Here is an 18,476-nt window from a genome sequence, read left to right as displayed (position 1 = left end):
AGATAAGACTGAATGCACAAATCTCTCTTTCAGGGAGACTTTCAGATTTTTGGCTTGCGGGTGAGGGTGACTGCGGTTATCTGAAGCTGGCGTGCAGCCCCTGAGATATGACTGTGCAGTAATAAACCCAGCTACTCGGTGAGCTTGTTTGATCTTTGTGACGCAAACTTCAAATTATAGCCTGGCTTTGTCTAAGCAGATTGACTGTTTAAAGCTTTTGGTTTTATTCTCATAGTCCTTATCTGTGCCATATTTGTTGAGACTGTGCACAGATGTTCTAGTCGACGTTTGTGCCCAAAAGCGTGTTAATCAAGTAAGAAGTAAATGGTGATTGTATAAATTGGATTTCACCTCTCTCATTTTGAATAAATTACCAGAACACACAAAATGTTTGCTTTTTGATTTTGATTTTGAATGTGCAGAAAATAATGTGTGTGAGTGTGCAGATAAATGAGAAAGAATCATCTGAATCTATGTTTACATGACTCTGGCGCATAACCTGAAAGGCACTGAAAAGCTTTATGTATGCACTGTATATATTATCAGCAATATCAGGGGCGATCGTGGCTCAAGAGTTGGGAGTTCGCCTTGTAATCGGAAGGTTGCCTCAGTCGTTGTGTCCTTGGGCAAGACACTTCACCCGTTGCCTACTGGTGGTGGTCAGAGGGCCCGGTGGCGCCAGTGTCCGGCAGCCTCGCCTCTGTCAGTGCGCCCCAGGGTGGCTGTGGCTACAATGTAGCTTGCCATCACCAGTGTGTGAATGGGTGGATAACTGGATGTGTAAAGCGCTTTGGGGTCCTTAGGAACTAGAAAAGCACTGTACAAATACAGGCCATTTACCATTTATTCGATTCAATTCATATTAATAGCATGAAATCACATTCACCTCAAGGTGCTTTATATTATAAGGTAAAGAGCCTACAACAATACAGAGAAAATCCCACCAATCAGATGACTCCCTATGAGGAAAGAGTTGGTGACAGTGGGATGGAAAAACTCCCATTTAATAGGAAGAAGCTTCAGGCAGAGCCAGACTCAGGGAGTGTTCTTTTGAGGTGATACAGTACTGTGCAGTACTATGCATAGAGAAATATACTCTCTCTTTCTAGTCCCTTCAGTACTTTCACTGCAGCATTTTGCATCAACTGAAGGCTTTTCATGGAGTTTTTAAGCATAGTCTGATAATAATAAATTACACTAGTCAATAGAAAAGTAGAAATGCATGAAATATTTTTTCAACATCACTCTGAGACAGGGCGTTTCAAATTTTTGAAACATCCTGTGCAAGCTATTGTGCAAGAAAGCAGTTCCACATTTCTGTTTAATAATTATTTGTCTTTTCTTTATTTGTGCAATTATATAAACAAATCCAATAAAATCACAGTATGAGACGTGAATTGCTTTGAAGTCAATTTTGATACTGATTTGGGGGTTTTGGAGCAGTTTTTTAAATTTCTTAAGTTAGCATTCATGTTGTGTTGGTACAAGATAGCTGTCACTGAATCCTATTCTGAAAAGTGAGATTGTGTAAGTATTTTCTATTTTTAAACAAATCTTTGTAAAGTTGATAAAGTTTATGTGTGTGGTCAGATCTGTATCTAAAGCCATTTAAATTTTTGCTTTTTTTCATGGGATTTAAAGCAGCATCAAATCTTACAAAAGGGCATTTGCCAAAGACATGCAAGGATGAATCAAATAAGGAAAAAATGCAAAATTTTCCTCTAGTTAACTTCCAGCATAAAGGGCAAAATGCAGTTAAAGGTATCAAGGAAGATTTTGTACAATATGGCCCACAGATGTTTTAGTATTAAAGTGAAACATTAAAATCTAAAGAGAACTTCAAAAGTTTAATTCCAAACTTTTGAAACTGGAGAAGTGATAGGCAAAAGCATAATAACTGAAGCATTTTGTGGTACTTGAGCATGCAAACATGAGGCCATGGTTTGAGTAAAACAGTGGAAGCCCATTACCAAAAGCAGCTACGGAAATTCACATGATCAACGCTCACTTAGAAACAGGGTGGGGGCCATGAAAATTCCTGCTCCCAGGCCCATTATGATCCCGCTCTGCCAGTATTGGCCACAGAGAGAGACAGAGGAGGCCTGGATTGACACAAACAGAGCAGGGATTGTGTATTGCTGATCTGTCACCTAACTGCATCAAGAGAATGCAGACAGTAGGCCATAATTATTGTGTGTAGCACGGCGCTTGACAGTGCAACAGTTTGGGCCAAATAGCTCCCATTCTTGGGAATGTATCGCTCGGTCTTTTTATTTTTGTTGCTGAGATTCCGCTTTTCTGCTCCAAAGCAACAGCCCTGCGGGGGAGCTAATTAAAGGAGGCGTACAAAAAGAATCAAATAAGACTCGACATCAGTCAGAGTCAGTGACTCTGTAATGGCGCAGGGCAACAGATAAGTTAAATCTTATTTCTGGGTGTGGTCCCTTCAAAACTGCAGGGTAAAAGCAAAAAGGAACCCTTTGTTTTATCTCCCATGATGATGAATCACAAACCCGTGCGCACCAGTAGCCATAGCGATCATCCCCAGCATTATTTACCAGAACTAAAGTGGAGACAGTGGCTGCACTGTTCATCGATTCTCACAGGACATAAGTGATGTGTTCAGCTATAAGGTTGTGAAAATTAGTTATTGTGGTGAGAAGATTGCAAAAAGTCTCTCTCTCTTTTTTTTCCTTTGGTCTTTTTAAATTTGTCAGCATCTCTGCGGGTCATGACCGCTTAGATTAATTGTAGGCAGAATCCGAGCACAAAGTATTTGCTGCACATGAGTTAATGCACAGAGAGCAGACAGTCATAAATCTTAACGTGAAAAAGAAAGGCTGTAAATCCACGGCAGGGCCTTCTGTGGACTTTTGTCAAGTCAGTGTGAGAGTCAGGTTATCATCAGTGGGGGAAAGTAGAGCCTGTTTAAAACTGGATTCATGTGGTCAATGCTAATTTTTAGAGAGTTAAAAAAAAAAATCCCATCAAACACCACCTAAACAAGGACATTTATATGTATGTCTTGTCTTTAAGTAGTCTTCAGGAATATTTCTCCAAGCTTTTTAAAGGACATTCAAACCTTTTCTTTGGATGTTGACTGCTGTTTGTTCCGTTCTCTGTCAAGATGATCCCACGCTGCTTCAATGTTGACATTTCCAATTTATATTCAGTACTCCATCAGACCTGATACTGATTTTCATAGCAGTTCTTGTGTATTTAGGCATACCTCAGCCTTTTCTCCCTGTTTCCCTTCCTTCAGAATGGATTCCTGACATCCGCCTTTCCACTGAGTCCATTTCTGATGAGGCTTCGGCGAACAGTAGATGGATCAGGTGAGGTCAGGTTCTGGAATTTTCAGTTACTTCTTAAGGACATAACTTAGCAGATACTGTTTATCTGGTGTAGATTTTTTTGTCTGTCACTTCTCCAGTTTAGGGTCTTTATTATGCTTGAGTGATTTATAGTTTAGTCCTAAGCAGTGTTGGTCAAGTTACTTGAAAAAAGTAATCAGTAACTAATTACTGATTACTTCCCCCCAAAAGTAATCCCGTTACTTTACTGATTACTTTTTTCAAAAGTAATTAATTACTTAGTTACTTTTTAAAAACACGATTTACAACCTGAATAGGTGATAAAGCGATAGATCTTTCAGCCCAATTCTACTTTTTCTGCATAATCATCATACAAAATGTAATCAAATGGAAAAGTCTCTTTTTAAAACTTGTTTTATTAGTTATAATCTTTTAACTTTATGCATCAAGCACAAATTTAATTATCTGCACCATTCTCTGACTGGAAGAAATTAGTTTAATATTTAAACCTATTTTCTGCACATTCCAGCACATAAAATAAAATATTTTTTGTGTTTACACTCAGTCTTTCAAATAGATGCAAGTAAAACACAGCAGAAAATAAATAAAGTCAAAGACTAGCGGTCCTGTTGCTCTATTTTCACCTGTAAAGCAGGAATGGGTAGGCGGAGGTTTACCCTGGTGCAGGTGTGCAGCGGTCAGTGGAAGAATCCGCGAGTTTCTCTGAGTTTCCCATTAGGTCGTTGCTACTCGGTGCTTGTTTGGAAGTTTAGGGGTTTTTCGCTGTAAAAAGAAGTTTTCTTCCCACGCACAACGGACACTAATGTTTTTGTCACTTTTTATGGAATCAAACTCAAAGTAAGGTCAGTACTTCCATGCTTTAAACGCTGCACGCTCATACTCTCTCTGCACTCGATATATGATCCATTGTTGATCTGCACACAGCTGTTGTCACCAGCGTCGCACTCGCTTACGTCACTGTCATGAGACATTCTCGCAAAAAAAAATCACGGGGCCTTTCTCAATATGCGTACTTGTGCGTACTTGCGTTCTCGTGTACTCGTGATACGTCATCAGTCGGAGACCAAGTACTGTTCCAATTCGAAGTACGCATCAAGCCGAGAACGCGAAAAAGTCCCGGATGTGTTCTCGCTCCGCCCGTTTTATCGAGCATGCATCGGTGGTGACTTGTGTGGACTTGGTATAGCTAAATATCCCAGAATGCATTTCGTCCAAAACTCAAACGCGGCAATGGCGGACGAGCGGGTCTAAAAACTTTTAAATATTACTCTTTCTGGGTCACAAAATAAACTTTTAAGTTCTTTTCAAGCGAGAATGTAGCTGTGTAAACTTCGAATATCTGCTCAGTTTATCAAGATATCATATATTTCCAAACGAGGTCCGACGTTTTCGGAGACGTCTGTGACCCGCCAGCTCCATAGCAGACAGCGAGGTCGAGGATTATTACAGCCGGCGAGAACAGCCGGCGAGAACAGCCGACTCCCGGCAGATCGTTTTCAACCCCCCCGCGGTCTTTTCGCTACTCAGGTTAAACAAACCCCAAACCCCAGTAGTTGTCTATTGTATTGAGTGTCCACTAAAATAAAAATAAAAGCGTTCTAACATCTCACCTGCTTGTTTTTATTAAGGTATGTACACGTATGTACATGTACACTATTTTTATTAATAGAGATTTCACTACTGAGGTTAAACATGATATATAAGTCACTTAGATCACTTCTAAATGTTAATGTTTGGCTTATTTCGGCTTTTTATTAGTTCCTGAGTAAACCGGTTTGGCTGTGATTAAAGTTAAGCTTCATAACATATTACTCACAGTTAAATTAAGGACGGCAGTAAAAACTCCGGACCTGTGACATCATCAAGTACGCTGGTGTTCCAATAGAGATTGAAAATGTGACGTCATTCGAGGGTAAAACCGCAAAGAATTCTGGGAACTCGTGGCAAGAGGTACTAGCGCACGCAGGCTTTCAATTGAAATCAGTTACACAGCGATAAAAAGAAACACAAAAAACTGTCAAGAAGCTGTTGTATTATTAACTGCAATAGCCGGTCGCATGACAGCCACGGGAAGCCGACGGGTAAAGAGATCGTTTTTTTTTTTATCGGATTACGTCGTTGAAGAGAAATTATTCGAGCCATGTTTCTGAAGTAAAAAGAGTTGACGGATGGCCTGGATTGCAGCCATTCAAAGACCAAATATAACGTCCCAGAACACTCCAGCTCACATGTTAGTCTGCTCCAAGCATTTCCACAAAGGTCAGTGTTTTGTAGTAGTCAATACGTCATTTTTCATAACATAATTGGTGATATAGGTTACAAGCAAGTCTGGCGCTGAACAGAAATTGTGGCGCTATGCTATCACTAATTGCCCAGTACGATTACAGCATACAATATTATTGTCACTGCTACATTTCTGTAATGCGAACCAGAAATTATTTCCACTACTAATTAATTACCGTTGAGCTCAAAGGTCCTATTAGTAAACGGTTAAAGACTGTGTATTTATGAAGAGACTGGTAAACTTATGATACGTACGATGGTCTTTCGTTCTACACGGTGCATTTCAAGCTCCTGTACCCATCCGTCGGTAAAGTGTACCGGGGCTTGTTGCAGTGACCTGAAGTTACTAAACTTCATGAGTGTATGCACTCACTCCAAGAACCGTATCATTATAAATATGAGCGTAGTGAAAGTTGGGCAGCACGTCTTTTGTCCCTCTGTGTGCTCTAAGGGTCTGACCCTTTCACTCCTTTGATTTTTTTCCTCGTATCTTTTCTTTGCCTTTTCATCAAGTCTGTCTTTGTACGGACCGGCATTGTTCTCCTTCGTTTTGTACATAACTTTTTTTTTTTTTGGGGGGGGCAAAGAAAAAGCAAGAAGGTACTGGAACCAGAGAATGAACGTTTTGCGGTGCTGCAAATGCTTGCATTTGATGCGGTACTTTGATTGTTTTGCCACGAGTTACCGGCATGCAATGCGCGAAAGTCACGTGGTCTGTCAATCTCTATTGTACAAATCGCGAGTCCGTGCTCGCGTTCTCGGCGAGTCCGTACTCCCGTGCGTTCTCGGCGAGTACGTACCCGCCGAGAACGCGAGTACGTACTCGCGTACTTGAGAATTGAGAAAGGGCCACGGTTTTAGTAACGCAGCGTTCCTACGGGAAAGTAACGGTAATCTAATTACCGTTTTTGCAATAGTAATCCCTTACTTTACTCGTTACTTGAAAAAAGTAATCAGATTACATCTCTGGTCCTAAGTGACTTAACAACCAAACAAACAAAACCAAAAGTCCTCTGAAAACGGTCAGGCTCAAGAACTTTGAAAGACCTTCACAATGCCTGTAGAACTATTCACCAAGAACACTTTAAAAGTTAAAAGAAAGTCTGGCTCCATTAGAAGCAACATATATTAAAAAAAAGGGTGTTCAAGACTTTTGCACAGTACTGAACATTATCAGTTTTAGCGATACTGCCTGTTTTACTGCTGTTTTTAAGCTGGATCTTTTCTGTCAATGGTAAGCAAAACACATAGAGCAGGCATGTGTGCTCATTTCGCTTCCACTGGATACCTTTGAACCATGGTAACAACAGAGGAATTAAAGTGCAAGGGCTATTATCCAAATCTCCATAGTGACTGACAAAACCCTTGGAAAGTATCCAGAATGGTCACTTTGTAAAGACCTCTCTCCCCCATTCTCTTTGTCTCTGTATTTCTTTGTCTCACTCTGTGCTTGTGTGTGTGTGTGTGTGTGTGTGTATGTGCGTGTCCATGTGTGTGTGATTGCAGGGAAGGGTCAGGGTCAGGGACAGGGAGCGGAAACACCCACACACACTAATAGGATTTCCCAGCATTCTCCCTTCACATTAGCATAAAATCATCATGTGTAGCCTGTCAAATATTTAGCATGTAAATGTCGAAATGAATTATCCCTGTTCAAATTACCACCTGCAGTTGTCTGGTCAGACGTTTCAAGGATAAGATCCCTCTGGTCACGCATATTACAAGCTAGCCTGTCAGTGACGATCACATCAAGTGTCACTTGCATATGCCTGACTGCATCAGGGGGCCATTGCTGACAGCGAGTGACAGCTGCAGATGACTCGCACTCTCCTCTGCACCTTCACCTGCCCGAGGATGAGTGAGACTCAAATAGTGTACACGGACTAAAACACAGACTTAAAACAACAACCAGTAGATAACAATTTTGTATCCAAAATCAGGCTATTGAAGTACGTCTTTTAATAGTTTAGAGGATAAACGGAGTAAAGTAAGCCTACGGCTCATTCAAAATTCACGTTTCACTTAGTTGTAACCAAAGTCAAATATTACCAGAGTCCAGAGATGCTTCTAGGCACTCAACACAAATAGGATTATTTTCACTATTTTATAACTCAACCCTGAAAGTATTTTGAGGAGACAGGGATGAGTGTATATTTTTTGAGCTGCCTTTTTTAACCCCTACTTATAACTGGGCTACATTAGTCAATTTTCTATTTGAGAGAATAACATCCCACAGGCGTTTGTCACCTAAATCGTTCTAAAAAATCAAGCTGACAAACTCACACAATGACTCACTGATGTGATGATTGATTGACTGACTGGGTGATTGATTAGGCGATGGATAGAGTGGTAGACAGCCTAATAAAACCACCAAAAATAATCTCTTCTGTTTCCAAAACTTTTCCACTGTGGACGTGTGAACATGTAAACACAGGCTTTAAACACAGGTACACCTTTAATAGAGATAGCAATGTAACTTAAATATTGACTGTACATACAACATTTCAACTCACACCCAAAGTGTGGGTGTTAAAAGAAGGCACATAAAAAAAAGTTGAAACTCAGAAATGAAAATGTTCACTTTTCTATCATTGGTTATCCTGATGACCACTTTAACACATCCTGATATGTTGATAAAATAAGAAAGCATTCAATTATTACAGAACCAAAGCAACAGTATCAGTTTTGTGTTCACCCAATCAGTTTCACTCCTTTGTACTCTAGTTTTGGCCTCAACCAAACCCTAAAGTAAAAAGCCAGTACTACAGTAGTCCAATTCACTGTCTCATAAAGTAGCATATATCCTGTTGATTAAATGAGCCCGGGTAAGAAACCTATAACTTATAGATTTTTTGCAAGTAAATCAGTTCTTTAATCTAAAAAGATGAAACAGCTATTAGAAATAAATGTTCTGGACAAACCCAAACCAGCGGTAAAATAATACAAGCAATGAAATCTGCTTTCTATTACAGACTGAGTCTTTTTTTTCATTTCCCGTATGATGTTCAAGAGATTTGAGGGAGAAGAAAAATAGGTCTTATTTGTTTACATTCTGCTATCCTATCAAACACTACCTGATATTCAGCACCAAAAAATATTGTAAATTTAGACTTTTTTTCTTTTTTTTCTGTATTCAAATGCAAATAAGAGGCACAACTCTCATGGTTCATAATTATTTACAGATAAAACAACAATTTTTTCAAGTTGCATGACATTAAACAACAAACACAGTCGATACTAGCAGCTGATTCTGTTAAATATCATAGTATGGGGCAGTATTGGCCACATCTCAAATGCAGATTGTCCATTGAGTCTTGTGCTTGTAGTACATGGCTTACGCCACCAGATGTCCTACTTGGCTGTGTCACAACCGCTGACTCGCCCTCGGGATGAACTTTTCTGTCTGGGATTCTGAACTCCACTGACGCAAAGGAAGACTGACTGCCATTTTTATTTGCCCAGGTTTTTGATGTGTCAATAGTAGGTGACACCTTGACACCCCTGCCTCGAGCACTGCTTTTAATACTTGAAGCATCTAAAAAGGGGTCCGAGTCGCTACCATGTGGCAGGTTGTAGTAGATGCACTTTGGAGTCGGAGGCTTCGCCATCTCCTCGAGTTCTGATGAGGATATGGCCGCAAGGGGACTGTGCTGAGTTTTGAAATGGGGCGGGGAATCGTCACTAGTGTTCTCCTGACCCGTGTCTATGGATGTGCTGTCCAAATTGTCATACATTCCCAGCGAGACTGGAGGAGATTTTCTTATGAGATGGTTCTCCTTTAGGAGCCATCTGCCTTGATCAATCAAAACCCCATCAGCTGAGTTTTGTGAAACAAAAGAAATGCACTGTGCAGCCTGTGTGGTGGCTTCATGATCTGCTTTTAATGAGCTTGCTGCACTGAAGTAAGAAAGATCCGCCCTTGAGGCTTTAGTACCTGAGTCACTGGAACTAGGAAAGGTTCCTGAGTTACTTGCAACAGACAACTTTGAGCTAGCCAGTTCCAGATTTGTCCTCTCAGCTTGGACAGCTGAATGTGGATAGACTGGAGAAGGTTTCTCTGAAGCCTCTTCTCCACTCTCTGACATAATATCTACAGACTCCTGAGTTCTATAGCTGCCGCTCTCTGATGTTTCTGGTCTGTAATCAGATAAATCAGAGGTGCTCGGGCTTGGCAGGCATTTTAAGCCGCATGAACTGTCTTTTCTGCTTTTCAGAAGAACACTTTGCTTGGTTTTTACAACCTGAGCATTATCAGGCTCTATCCTAATCTTCCCATCCTTGTCATATATGAATACAAGCGAAGCAGACCGGAGGGCATAGTTCACAAAGTCGAGTAATTCCTGGGATATTTCCCCTGGATGGGATAAACTGCCACTTCTTTCTGTAAGCATCTCTCCTCCTTCGTCTGTTTCAGTAACCGTGTCTGTTCCGTTACCTTTGTCATCAGCGCACTGACCTTCAGAAGAGTATTTGCTTGGGGATTCAGTGCCTTGTTTTTTTTCCTGGTCTAATTTCTCTTGTGACTCCTTCTCTTCATCATCCTCCCTCTCCTCTTCATCTCCAGTTTGACCTGCTGTCAGATTTTCATCCCTCTCTAACTCTTCTCCACATTCTCTCTCTTCTGCTGATTCTTCTTCCTGACTACTTTCTGTTTGCTCCGGCTCTCTCCTCCTGTCTTCAGCCTCATCATACTTTTCACCTTCTGTGTCCGTGTCCGTGTCCCTTCCTTCGTCTACCTCTTCCTCGTCTGTTGTTGTCCTTGCTCTCTCTTCCTCTGTATTTTTAACCACAGAATCTCCACTACCTTCCTCCTCATGTTCTTCATCTTGTTCTCTCTCTTCTTCTACCTCCTCCTCCTCTTCATTGTTTCCCTCACTAACCTCTTCTATTTGCTGTGTTTCCTTTTCATCCTCAACTTCTAGTTCATTTCTATCTTCATTAAATTCTTCCATTTCCTTTTCATCATCTGCATTTTCACTAACACTTTCCTCTGCATCTGTTGCAGTAACTGCATTTATTTCTGCTTCCACCTCCTCTTCCTCATCTGCCTCAATACCATCCCCAATTTTCTTTTCCTCATCGTCAGTACCTTCCAGTAGTTCCTGCTCTACATCACCTGTAACAAGATGTAACTCTTCATTTTCTTCCTCCTCCTGTTCTAATTCTACAGTTACATTTTCTACTCCACCCCCTTTACTTGTCTCTTCCACATTGTCACCTTCATCTTCTTTCTCCTCCTTATGCCTCTCCTCATTTTCCCCTCCATCACTGCTTTTTTCCTCACCTTCCTCGTAAACCTTCTCATTTATCTTCTCTTCCTCCTCTGTCTCCCCAGCACCCTCTCTCTCATCTGTTTCTTCAGCACTATACTGAGTTGGGTCCTCATTCATAAAATCCTCATCTGTCTCATCAGCCTCTTCTTCCTCTCCTTCTCCTAATTCATCCCCCAGCTCTCTTTCATCCAGTGTCATCTCTTCCTCCTCTTCATCTGTCCCTGCTCCTTTCTTGTCAAGAGATTGCTCATCACTCACTTCCTCTGATTCTGATTGCTCTGGCTTTTCTTCTCCATCTTCCATTCTTCCCCTATTTTCTTTTTCAGTCCCTTCACTATCAGCCTCTGTGTCTGTTCTATCTCTATACTGCTGGTTCACCTCATCTACTTCCTCTGTTGTTTCCTCTTCATCTGTCCCTTGCTCTTCTTCATCCACCCCTGCTTCTTCCTTATCAACAGACCCCTCTCCACTCTCTTCGTCTGATTCTGATTGCTCAGACTCTTCTTCTCTGTCTTCCTCCCTTTCTCCATCTTCCTTTTCAGTCCCTTCACTTTCATCTTCTGTATCTCCACCCCCCTTAATCTTCACCTCCCTTTTTTCCTCTAGTTGTTCCTGTTCTCTACTTTCTTCTTCTTTTTTCACCTCCTCTCCATCTGTCTCTTTCTCGTCTTCATCCACCCCTGCTTCCTCCTTATCAACAGACCCCTCTCCACTCTCTTCGTCTGATTCTGATTGCTCAGACTCTTCTTCTCTGTCTTCCTCCCTTTCTCCATCTTCCTTTCCAGTCCCTTCACTTTCATCTTCTGTATCTCCATCCCCCTTAATCTTCACCTCCCTTTTCTCCTCTAGTTGTTCCTCTTTTCTACTATCTTCTTCTTTTGTCTCCTCCTCTTCATATGCCCCTCCCTCTTCTTTATCAATAGATTCTTCACTACTTACTTCCCCTGATTTTGCTGCTTGCTCCTCTTCTTCCTCTTCCTCTCTTTCCCAATCTTCCTTTTCAGTCGTGTAACAATCATCTTCTGTCTCTTTTGTATCTTCATCTTCCCTCATCTTTACCTCTTTTTCCTCCTCTAATTGTTCCTCTTTGCCACTTTCTTCTTCTTTTGTCTCATTTTCTTTGTCTTTTAATAACTCTTCTTTTTCTGTCTGTGATTCTTGGGTTTCACTAGGCTGCTCTGACTTGCTTATTATTTGTCCCTGTTGGGTATAAACTGCATCAGGAGTGTCTTCAGTTACACATCGACTATCAGACTCAAGGGATTGTTTTGTTTCGTCGTTACAGTCCTGAACAAATTGCTCTAAATCTTCCTCTGAGTCTGACTGGTTTCGATCAGTCTCTACACACTGGCTCTCTTCCACAGGGTAAAAAGTTCTGATTGTCGAAGCGATCTGTTCCCTGAGGTCTTGCGGCATGCTCAGCTCCTCCATCAGCTCATCAATGCCCGAATGCTGTTCCTCAAATGCATCGCCGCCTTCAGAGACGACATCTAGCGCAAACTCAGTTTCTGACACTTTGGGAGAAAGGGGTTCACTTTCAAGCCTTTCCCTCAGAATCTGGAAATCCTTCCAGCTCTGTCTTAAACGAGAAGATGCTCTGCTTTGCAAATCAGTCAGACTTGCTCTCTGCTCTTCCTCATCCTCGATGGCCGAAATCTTCTGCAGGGACTCCATCATTAGCATCGCCTCTGACTTGGTTCTTGATATTTTATCCTCTCGTGCTGTGGAGTCTATGAGGTGATCTCTCAGAGTCATCACTGACAAGAATGACAGAAAGGCTTTACACGACGAGCCAAACACTGAGGCTACTTGTGTCGGGAAATCGGGAAGGCTGTTCGATTTTTCAAGGTTGGATGCCACGTTGGTGTCAGAGGCTCTTCTGATGCACTGAATGGATGAACAGAGTTGTTGCAGGGCAGGCTTTATCTTTGCTTTGGGACTCAAAAAGTTAGATGGTGAAGATGTTTCATCGCCAGCTGGACAGATGGCCTCTGCAGATTTGTGTGGCCTCAGTCTGTTCTCCTGATGTTCAAGGTCAGCTCTGACATTTGGCATAGAAACACTTAAACCTTGTACTGTTGTTAGTTCTTGGTGGCTAAGAGGAACTGATAGACAAGTTGATGATCCCTTTATAACGTCATTGGAGGATGGGTTATTTTCATCAAAATTAGTATGGCATTCATTCTTTTCATCTGATTCAGAATCTCCGCCTATCTGAAATATAACCTTTGTTCGAGGTTGTGTTTCCTCTGTGATCACCTCCTCTGGATATGGCACTTGGTCTGGGGTGACTTTCTCCAACCAGTTCTCAACATATTGGTGGATCTCGGAGGGCGAAGGATCGAGAGAAGGCATCGAAACAAGCGGTTTTGTTGGTGATATTCCGCTTTCAGGCATGGATTTTGGCTTGCTAGTTGTCTTTTTAGTAAGAGATTTGTTGGGTTGCAAAATGTCTGACATGTTCTTTTTCATTTGAGGCCTTCCAGTTGGAGTATTTACATTGTGGCCAATATCGCTAGCAGTTGCTTTGCTTGTGTTTTGTCTCTGTGGTGCTGTTCTAACTAATGAAGCTGAGCTCTTTGTTGGTGTTTTTTCACCTTTATTGGATTTCTTAGATTGGAGAGTTTCTGCTTTCTTTTCTGCTCCTTTACTCTTTTGACCACTTTTAGCACTTTCAGAAGAATTCACCGTCCTTTTTCCCACACTGGCCTTACTGCTTATCTTGTCAGCAGATGAATGCTTGCTATCTTTTGAGGGGCTGATTAGGCTTTCCTTCGGTTTTTTATCCGTGTTACTTGTTGAAGTTGAACTCTTCTGACTCCTGGCAGACGTAGTCATCTTTTTCTTCGTCGTGCTTTTTGGAGTGTTGTCTAGTTTTACTCTCTCTAGAATTTGAAGGTTTCTCTTGGTTTCGTTTTCACTTGGTGAAGACAGATTGTTTGTATTCTCATGTGTCAGAGATACTGGCTCTGATGACAGTGATAGCATCTCCTCTTTCTGCCTTTGCAGTGAGTCAGCAGTGGGTGGCTGCCAGCTACAATCTATATCACAATCATTACTCGATGAATGAGGCCCTGAGTCAGTCGACTGTTTACTTTGTGGTGCCGGAGGGGAGCCATGTAAAGGAACGCCATCTACACTATATTCCTGATTCGCAAAATAGTTGTCATAGCAGCCTTGGGTCTCATAAATATGCATCACAGTCTCTCTAAACTCCATCCCATTATTCTGTATCTGAAGGACCTCAGCAACTCCTGATGACCTGATGGAGGAGGGGGTGCATTTGTTGCTCATTCCTGCGGATGCTGTTTTGCGAGGTTTTGGGATGGGTCTATTGCTGCTGCTGCTGCTGTGTTTGACAAGGCAGTATCCCTCCGTTGTTTCGCCATCGGCTGTCCTTTCCACATAGGAATAATGTCCCAGCATGCTCTCTTGCACCCCTGACTCTGTGACCCTCTTCACACTCTCAATAGATGCCTTTTTATTAACATGTCGAGGACCAGGTGTGGGAGTGCGTTTGACACTTTTTTTCGCTTTTCTCGTAGCTGTTGAAGTGTATCCTTCACATGTTCGCTCATCATTAAAGCCAGCGCCTTTTCCAGCTGCGGAGGGAAAGTTCTCCTCTTTCGTTTCTTCCTCGCTGATACTAGAGGAGTCTTTGGGAATGACATTGTTCGAGTCAGGGGAGCGGTTGCCTGACTCAGAAATTGAGACACAAGCTGCCCTCTTGCTAAGGCTGGTGCGGCTGAGTGTGGTTGTCCAGTGGAGCATCTCCTCCTCCTTAATGGTCAGACGAACTTTCATCTCCACCGTCATGCTGCCATCTTGATTCACGCGGAAAGACTTTTCAATGTCATCATCGTGAGGTACGATGCAGGTTTGATGCACGTTATCTTCCCTGCCAGTTCTGGACATCTCCATAGATGTGTGATGCTGATTGGCTTCTGCTTCAAATAGTCCATTGTGGGGATGCAGGTGGCCATTTTGAGACTTGTTTATCTGGTTCACAATATATCGCTCTGATGACACGGAGAAGTTCCTCGATCCTCGTCCGCTCGAGAAAGACTTTTTCTTCTCTGCTTTCAGAGGTGTTTGGAGAAGAGATGGGACAAAAAAGAAAGAAAAAAGATCTTGGGTCACGTAAAGATTTTGCAGTAGTGCTTCAAAGAATAGAATAGCAGAAATTATAATAAGCATGCTTATTTGCTTTCTTCACTCTCATATCTTTCTTTTGAAAATGAATCCGGACAACAACAAAAAATCTACCATTTTTATTTTATACCATTGTTTTGGTATGGAAGTAAACAAGATACAACGTGAGATTACTCAGTGCTTTTTTAAGAGATTTGACACTTCAAGGAAAAGATTTTATAGATCCAAACTTGCGTACAGACATGAGAGAGGTATGAGAGTAACTGAATAGAATAACAAAACATAACATACTTTCTTTTCCCCGTGGCGTAAAGAAACACTTACGTGCTCTAGGTTGTAACATTGATGGTTCAGCAGTTTCCAGGAACATGGCCTGTGCCATCTGGCCTGTTCTGTGAAAACTATAGTTTGCTAATCTGAAAGGCTCGTTGCCCGCTGCCACAACAACTCCAGAGCACAAGATAAGAGCAGCAAGACCATCAACCTAAAAGAGGAGAAATGAGATTGTCATTCATCATGGGAAACTGCAGATTTTCTTCATCTAAAGCATTATGAATGCATCACTTACTCTATATGTGGCTATTCTAAATTAAGCACTTCTGAGCTTTTTCTTTGAATAACACGATTTCAGTCTGTATTTTATATCCCTTAAAAACTGCAGAAAATTAGAGATTATTTTATTTTTGCGTCATTCCATTTCAAATCAACACTGATCTTCTGTTTGATCGTCTCAGATTTGCATATTTTACACACATTTTATGGTACAAAGGTTAAACATATAGAACAAGTCCTGTAAAATTTTAGCTTTAGCCTCCTAGGACCTGGCGTCCACATATATGGACATCACATTTTGGGTTATTTAGACCAAAATACTCAATTTTGCTCTACAAGGGCCTGATATCCACTTACGAGGACATTATACTGCTACTGTTCTATTGAAATTTTAAACGAATATCCTCATATGTGGCTTTTATTTTTCTTAGAAACAGAAATCAGGTTTAAAAAAAATCTGGTAATTCTTTGTTTATACATTAATCGGGTCCCAATCAGCCCAAATATCAAAGAGAAATTAAAATGCATGACTTGGAAAAGTTTGGGTCTTAGGAGGTTAAATATAATTTTTTTAAAGTGAACCATCAACCTATTTTCATGTCATTGGAGGCGACGTTTGAACACAAATATCTCGAAGATCATTAAAAATAAAAGCCTAAAATTTTCACTCTTTTTTTCTTACCATCAAAATGAATCAGGATTTGTAACAGATACATCAAAATAATCTCTAATGACACACAGTGGTGTGTATATTTTTTTCATTTTCGAAACCTGAGAAACTCTATTTAAATATTTCTTGGCAAATAATACGTTAATTAAAAAAACAAAACAAAAAAAAACATTTAAACTAAAAGACTTTATCCTCATCATCTCAAAGGTACTGAGAGAATTAATTTGGTACATTAAATGTCAATGGAATAATCGGATGTTTGAGTATCTATGATTGCGTGACAACTGAGAAGACTCCACTGATCAGCTGATCGCCTGACCTTGTGCTGTGGTTTAAAAGTCTGGCAGAAGCCCAAGTTGCTTCGTCAAACACAAGCACAAGAGTAAAAAGTCAACCTTAAACATGTAATTAGACTGAAAAAATGTGGATAACCACTTTGTAGATTTGTTTATATCTGTCTGTCTTTTTTTTTTCCATCCTTGTTTTGTGCCAGGCAGACACACCTTTGCTTAATATAGATTGAGGTGTCTTTGGAAAGAAAGTAATATACTTACTGCTATACTTAGAAAGTATAGTAAGTGGAAAACACAGGTCGCACACAGCAGGGAGCCAATTTAAAATTCACAAAAACATTGCTCCTTTTAAACCCACATAGACAATGAAAAATGCATTTCCAAGTTCTAAGCCTATGTGCTTGTGTTATTTTTGGCTGTTATAGTTAAATTTTCTAACCATCAAATTCTATCTCCTTTCTCTTCTCGTAAAACTTTCTTTTAGAAATCACCTACAATCCTGAGGCAATTGCACAAATGTATTTTCACTGATTGCAGAGTAAGATTAAAACAAAATGTAACTGCGCTACATTTACTTAAAAGAAAAACACCCTACATTTGTCGGTATCTATCTGAGAACAATACTAGTAGGTGCATAGCTGGATCTGTTTCTATCCAAACACACACCTTTAGACAGATTTTTTCCTCGCTGAGCTCCTGATCTAACAATGTGGGTGAGGAAGGTGTGGGTGGAGGGAGACACCTCTGTGGCTCCAGTGGAATGAACTGTGCTCTGTAAAACTCATGAGCGATCCAGTATTTCAAAGATTTAAATCCCTCTATCCCTTTTGTTCAGAAACTAGCAAAAACATCTGGTTTGTAAAGGATAAAGACTGAAAATGTGGACAAACAGCAACATGTAGCATGTAACACTGATGACATAAAGATTTATTTTGGAAATTTTACCCATTTCACAGGACTAGTGATGATTCCTATTTTCAGTTTACCAAGAACTTACTCTTCTGCCATCTGTAGAGTAGAGTTTCAGCACTGGGAACTGCAAGATCTGCGATAGGTAATCCAGCAATGCATCAAATGTTGGAGCTGTTCTTCTCTGCAAAACAATTGTGCGTTTAACACTTGGATCCCTGTTCTTGATGACCATAAGCCTCTTTGGTGTCCGTACTGCCACCCTTTCAGTGACCTTTGCTGGCCTGATGGCTTCATTCTTGCTGCCAAACTGACCAAATCGCCGTCGTCGCCCTACACTGAGCGGTCTGGTAGTATTCCAAGGTACCTGCCGCCGGTTCACTTCATCCAGGTTTATTGGCTTCACACGTTTCTGGTCAGAGCACACATAAGCACCTCCATCATGTAAGTCATCTAATGCCTTAACAAGGTGAGTCCCCCGGGGTGTGGTGATAGTCCTCACTCCAAATGCCAGAGGCACTTTCTTGGAAAGAACATCCAGTAGAGCATCAAAGGTCTTAAAGGTGCGGGTATTGATGACCATTCGATGCCCTCCAAACTGATAGTCACCGCTTTTGTAGAAACATACTCTTTTAGAAGCTGAAGGGTCAGAGGAGAGCTGCAGGGGTCGGGAGGGTAAGGTCTGCCCACTCCCAGAGGACAGTGCCTGGGTAGGGGGTTCCTGGATAGGTGTAGTGCTCATACTGTCTGGAGGGAACTGAAAAGAGAACAGAGAGGCCATTTCAGTGTAGTGGAAGTCACTTTTATCCTTTTTTTTTTCTCTAATTTGATGAAACCAAGATATATAAAAGTTGCTTACAATATAGACAATAAGAGAAATAATACAATAATAATAGGGAAACTGCACTTTTGGCTTAGTGCAAAGGAGATTAGCTGTTTTTATGAAAAATAATGAAAAAATAAAATAAATGAATATCAAACTACCACAAACCATTTTCTTTAGAATTTT

At 41.0% G+C, this 18,476-nt stretch overlaps 2 protein-coding genes across 3 annotated transcripts in view; one reads left to right on the top strand and one right to left on the bottom strand.

The window, feature by feature from the left end:
- The first annotated feature begins 3,311 nt into the window (after nucleotides 1-3,311).
- Nucleotides 3,312-18,476, top strand: part of tcea1 (transcription elongation factor A (SII), 1) — a 27,062-nt gene continuing 11,897 nt past the window's right edge. Inside the window, exon 1 of the mRNA XM_085139472.1 lies at nucleotides 3,312-3,335. Within this exon, the coding sequence (XP_084995598.1) occupies nucleotides 3,327-3,335 (9 nt within the window). The 5' untranslated portion in view covers nucleotides 3,312-3,326. The remainder of the gene's footprint in view (nucleotides 3,336-18,476) is intronic.
- Nucleotides 6,586-18,476, bottom strand: part of LOC146497547 (uncharacterized) — a 13,261-nt gene continuing 1,370 nt past the window's right edge. For both annotated transcript variants that reach the window (XM_085139445.1, XM_085139444.1), the window contains exons 2-4: nucleotides 17,556-18,224; nucleotides 15,368-15,527; nucleotides 6,586-14,967 (exon numbers count right to left, since the gene is read on the bottom strand). In XM_085139445.1, coding sequence (XP_084995571.1) covers nucleotides 8,879-14,967; nucleotides 15,368-15,527; nucleotides 17,556-18,209 — 6,903 coding nt within the window. In that variant the 5' untranslated portion in view covers nucleotides 18,210-18,224 and the 3' untranslated portion in view covers nucleotides 6,586-8,878. The remainder of the gene's footprint in view (nucleotides 14,968-15,367; nucleotides 15,528-17,555; nucleotides 18,225-18,476) is intronic.

Source organism: Neolamprologus multifasciatus, chromosome 18 (assembly GCF_963576455.1).
Source record: "Neolamprologus multifasciatus chromosome 18, fNeoMul1.2, whole genome shotgun sequence".
Classification (NCBI taxonomy): domain Eukaryota; kingdom Metazoa; phylum Chordata; class Actinopteri; order Cichliformes; family Cichlidae; genus Neolamprologus; species Neolamprologus multifasciatus.
Note: the sequence above shows the minus strand (reverse complement) of the source record. Positions and strands in the feature narration are given on the sequence as shown.